The sequence below is a fragment of the Mus caroli genome, chromosome X (assembly GCF_900094665.2).
Source record: "Mus caroli chromosome X, CAROLI_EIJ_v1.1, whole genome shotgun sequence".
Taxonomy (NCBI): domain Eukaryota; kingdom Metazoa; phylum Chordata; class Mammalia; order Rodentia; family Muridae; genus Mus; species Mus caroli.
In genome coordinates this window covers 45,834,661-45,839,687 of record NC_034589.1, presented here as the reverse complement: position 1 = coordinate 45,839,687, position 5,027 = coordinate 45,834,661, and the positions used below count along the sequence as shown (strand labels likewise).

The 5,027-nt window shown below is 39.6% G+C and overlaps 1 protein-coding gene across 4 annotated transcripts in view; it reads right to left on the bottom strand.

The window, feature by feature from the left end:
* Positions 1–5,027, bottom strand: part of LOC110286980 (protein FAM122A-like) — a 60,535-nt gene that overhangs the window by 49,215 nt on the left and 6,293 nt on the right. For all 4 annotated transcript variants that reach the window (XM_021153671.1, XM_021153672.1, XM_021153670.1 and 1 more), the window contains exon 3: positions 1,788–1,866. In XM_021153671.1, coding sequence (XP_021009330.1) covers positions 1,788–1,866 — 79 coding nt within the window. The remainder of the gene's footprint in view (positions 1–1,787; positions 1,867–5,027) is intronic.

Here is a 5,027-nt window from a genome sequence, read left to right as displayed (position 1 = left end):
GGATTTCTGAGTTCGAGGCCAGCCTGGTCTACAGAGTGAGTTCCAGGACAGCCAGGGCTATACAGAGAAACCCTGTCTCGAAAAACCTAAAAAAAAAAAAAAAAAGATCTTATACTAGTCTACTGGTTCCCACATGTCTTTCCACCTCCCAATCCATTCTAGCTACGATGTATTCTTTCCAAATCTGTACATGCTCTCTTATCTCCACATATTTTACTCCTACCTCACCAAATATGCTATTTTCCTTTATCCTAGATGTTTAAATATTTTATTTTTGAAAATTAAAATATAATTGCATTGTTTTTCTCTTTACCTTCTTCTCTCCAACCTTTCCCATGTACTCCTGTACTCTCAAATTCATGGCCTCTATTTCTTCAAGGGTTATTAATTTGTTATTTGTGTATGTGTGGGGGTATATGTATCCCATTGCACATGAATCTTAAGGTCAAAGAAAAGCATTCAAGAGTCAGTTCTGCCCTTCCTTCTTCAGTCCCCAGACTCTGGAGATAAGGAGACTAGGGACGTAGAGAGGGAAGGAAGCAGGAAGGGAGGGAAGGGGAGAGTAAGGAGAGTAGATGGCCATGGGGAGGAAAGGAGGGTGGAGAGCGGGGAACCAGGAAGGAAAGTGACAGGGAGAGCAAGAGAGGATGGGGCTAGGAGGGTGCAGGAAGTGGAAGAGGGGGAGGAAAGGAGGAGTGAGAGGAGAAGAGGGGTAGGAGAAAGGAGGGAAGATCAAGAGAGCAAGCAAGAGGAGGTAAGGGAGGAAGGTATATGTGGAGGGAAGGGAAGAAGAGTTGAGAGGGAGGGAAGGGGTGTTAGGGGTCTAGGAAAAGTAAAGAAGAATCACTAGCTTCCCAATGTTTTATGAGATACCCAAGCCAGCAGAACTATTACGCGAAAACCTTAAACTCATACCAGAAGATTTATCCCAGGAATCTCAAGGTGATTCAACATAAGAAATTCTGCATAAGATACCCTATTAATAGCACAAAGGGGAAGAAGACACTATTATTTCAAAAGATGCAGAAAACGTACAACAATTCAAACAGGTAGGAGTAGCCGGGAACTTCCTTAGCATGACAAAGGCCCTTCATAGCTTAGTCCTGGGTGGAATATTAAGAGGCCGCCCACCATTCCATCAGCAAGACAAAGATACGCACTTGTTGAAACTAGAGAGGTGGTGATTCAAACAAACGGCGAATGCACTGAATGGCTCATTGCCTCCTTAAAATAGCTCATTGAATGCTGGGAACAACAATTTACATCATCTAAGAAAAAAATTTACATGATGAATCATTAATTCTTTTGACGTACTGACCTATAAGAATGTTTTCATTTTCCTAGCTTTAATTAGCAGAAAAGGAGTTATAGTTTAGAGATCTTATGGTAACACCACAAATTGGAATTTTTAACAACAATCTCAGACGAATGTGAGAGAGAAGTTGAACTAAAAAGGACTAAAAACAACTTTTAAGAGAGCCTGAGACGGAAACGAGATGGCTCTACATAAGAGATTTAAAAGCTAATTCAGCTGCAGAGAAATAATTGTAAGTCTATTGGATGTGTTTGCTTTCCCTTAGTAATGTTTAGAGAAGTTGTTTGTTTCTCAAAGCCATTCTAGTACATTGTCGGGCTTCATAGTTCCTAGGTGATGTAAGTCCCAAACACTGCAGGGTGAGACCCAGCTTCGTTTTAACAAGCCTTCCATATTCTACAAGTCTGAGAGGCACCACTGAAGACCAAGAGGTGTGTCTTACATAGGGACGCCACAATAAGAATTTTCTTACCAAACCATGCTGATTCAGAAATGGGGAGCTGTTCCTTCTCATTCTTGTGGGGCCAACTTGGAATCCCTGTGAATTATCACTAAAGCAAAAGAAACCATTTTTTAATATAAAATTCATTACCAGAATTGTAAACAGAAATACATTATAGTTAAATGAATACTATGAATGTAAATGATTTCATGGTGGAGATAGCTCTGCACATGTTTTCACACACATACAGAAAGAGAGAAAGAGAGAGAGAGGGAGAGAGAGAGAGAGAGAGAGAGGGAGAGGGAGAGGGAGAGGGAGAGGGAGAGAGAGAAGAGATTAACTCAGCTAAGCTTAAGCAAGTTTCCTTGTAAGGTAAGAATTTCTCAGAGACGCCATTTTACCTCTAATTGTCCCCCTGAGAATAAGCATAATTTACTGTAACCTTGGAAATACGACATTTGTGTGTGTGTGTGTGTGTGTAAACCTGTGATTTAATTTTTTGATCAGAGCTACAATGTACAAGCACAAATTCTCTCTTAATGCCTGAACTGTTACAAAAAGAACCATAACCAATAGCAGGGCTCACAGGTCTGCCATTGTCAGCAGGTAAATGTTGCCCTGGGGTATTAAAATGGTTTTGAATTCATTGTGTAACTCTAAAAGATTTCACATGAAAAAAATCCAGACTCGATATTTCTGGCTTCAATAGAAAATTTGCAAGTTTGTTCAACCCTGGGCCACATTCCCACACTGCAAAGAAGAGCAGACAAGTTAAACAGCCAACTACTGACCACTGAAAATGAGGCCTATGTCCTCAACCTGACTGTTGCCTTCACAGGTGGCCTCAATCCTATGTGACCTCGTCACCCAGAAACAGTCATCTTTTACTTTTTATGTTTCTTTTTTATCGTAGCTCTTCGATTTAACTCCAAAGAAGTCACAAAAGAATACAGATGGTTCCCTTGTACTGTTTATCCAGGTTTCTCTACTATAATAAATTGTCTTTAGCTAGGACTGGTAGTGCATGCCTAAAATCCCAGCACTTGGGAAGTAAAGGCAGGAGAATCAGGAATCCAATGCCAGTCTCAGCTACATAGTGAGTTTGAGGCTACATGAAACTAACTCTCTCTCTCAAAAAACAAAACCAAAAACCAAAAACCAAAAACCAAAACAAACAAACAAACAAACAAAACCCTAACACTTTCTTCTTACTGTCTATATCCAATCAAGAGCCAGTCTTTTAAGCTGTACCCCTAAACTCTATTTTCTATCCATTTTATTCTTTTTAGGATCGTTGCCAAAAACCACTTCAAAGCATTTTTCCTTATACACAAACTGCACAATAGTCTCTTTGGCCTTCTCACCTCTGTTCTTTCCCTATTCCAAGCTATTTAGTAGACTGCCAGGGTCACCTTCCTAAAGAACAGCTTGCTCTCTAGCTCACAATTTTCAGTGGCTATTATCTACCACACTCAGGTCTTTATTGTGACATTCAAAGCCCTCCACACTCTGGCTACAGACTTTTGGATTTCAGGGACTAGGAGAATTTCTGAACAAAACCTAGACACAAACACAGCTTCTCTGTTTTTCTTTTGCCAAGTATATCACAGTGAAGTGAGCAGAGTTCACAGCAACCTACTCTGTAGTTTTGAATCAACTACAAGAGATGAACTTAGAGGCTATAGACACAAAGTACCTAGGAGTGTGGGATATTCGTTACTCTTATTTGACCAGCACACATTACATACATATATCAAAATATATAGGGAGTCTGAAAATGCAGTTATTTGTGTTAATATGAACTTAAAACTTTAAGGAAATAGAAATATCAACTACCTTGATTTGATTATTTCATATTATACACATGTATTGAATGGTCTTGTACTCAACAAATATGTACAATTATTAGTAATTAATTTTTCAAATATTATTGACCCCAATTTTCAATATGTTATTTATTATTTTACTTTGATGGTAGGGATTGAACCCAGTACCTAGCACGTGCTAGCCAAGTGAGCTACATTCTCAGCCCTCTTTTTATTCACTGAGTTGCCTAGGTTGGTTTGAACTCACTTTGCAGCTCAGGTAGGTTTGTATATTTGTTTGCCTGTGTGTGAGGCTGGGGATCAATCCAGTTTCTCATCCATGCTAGGCAAGTACTCTACTGGAGAGTCACTCCACTACCCAGACTTCTAAGCATATAAATAAGAGCCAGAGAAACGGTTATTTAAAAACCTTGAAGCCAAGTATGGTGATGTATATCTCTAATCCCAACACTTAGGAGGTAGAGGCAAAAGATCACCAGTTTAAACACAGCCTGATCTGTAAGACTCTGTTCAACGTTTTGACATTAGAAATTAAGTTAACTAAGTGGAGTTTGAGAGTATAAAGAACTCATAGTGATCCTTCTGCCCCAGCCTTCCAAATGCTGGGATTACAAGTATGCCCCACCTCACTCAGCTATCAAAGCATTTGATAGACCATGGGAAACATGTCTCACATGCATGAAGTCAGAGACGTGCCTATGTGAGCACTTTTTGTTGTTTATGGCATATTTATGAGCTAGGGTGAAGTCAGAGTCTCACTCTGAAGGAAGAATTGGTCTAAAGTAGGATGGTACTGAGCCTTAGTCAAATTCATTTCCCTGTCTTAGATTTCCAGTTGCATGTGCACCATATTCCTTTACTCACGCCTCAAATTCTTAGTGTCTGGCTACTGTCCAAGCTACATCTAGCAGGAAACTATTCTATCTGCAGTTTGCTCAACATTGCTACATAGAGTCCAAGTGATTTTCTACTTTCACATCAAATTCCATGTATAGAAAAGTTTACCTTTCCGGAAGCATTACTTACAGAAGTGAATTTCCTAAATGTGAACTCTGTAAAACAGTCTTACTGTTTCTAAGAAGTTTCTGGGCTGAGGATATCGTTTAGTGGCATTGAGTTTGCCTAGTATGTTACAGACTTTAAGTTCCATTCCTGGGACTCTCAAAACAAAAACTAGCAAGTCAAATATCCTGCTATGCTTTGCGAATGTCATTTATTAGTAAAAATACCAAGGTCAAAAGCTTTGACTAGGTAAAATGGTGAATTCCAGGTTCAGTGAGAGGCCCTGTTTTAAAAAGCAAGGTGGAGAGAGATAGAGGAAGATAAACTCTCTCTCTCTCTCTCTCTCTCTCTCTCTCTCTCTCTCTCTCTCTCTCTCTCTCTCTCTCTCTCTCTTTCTTTCTTTCTCTCTTCTCTCTCTCTTTCTCTCCCTCTCTCTCCCTCT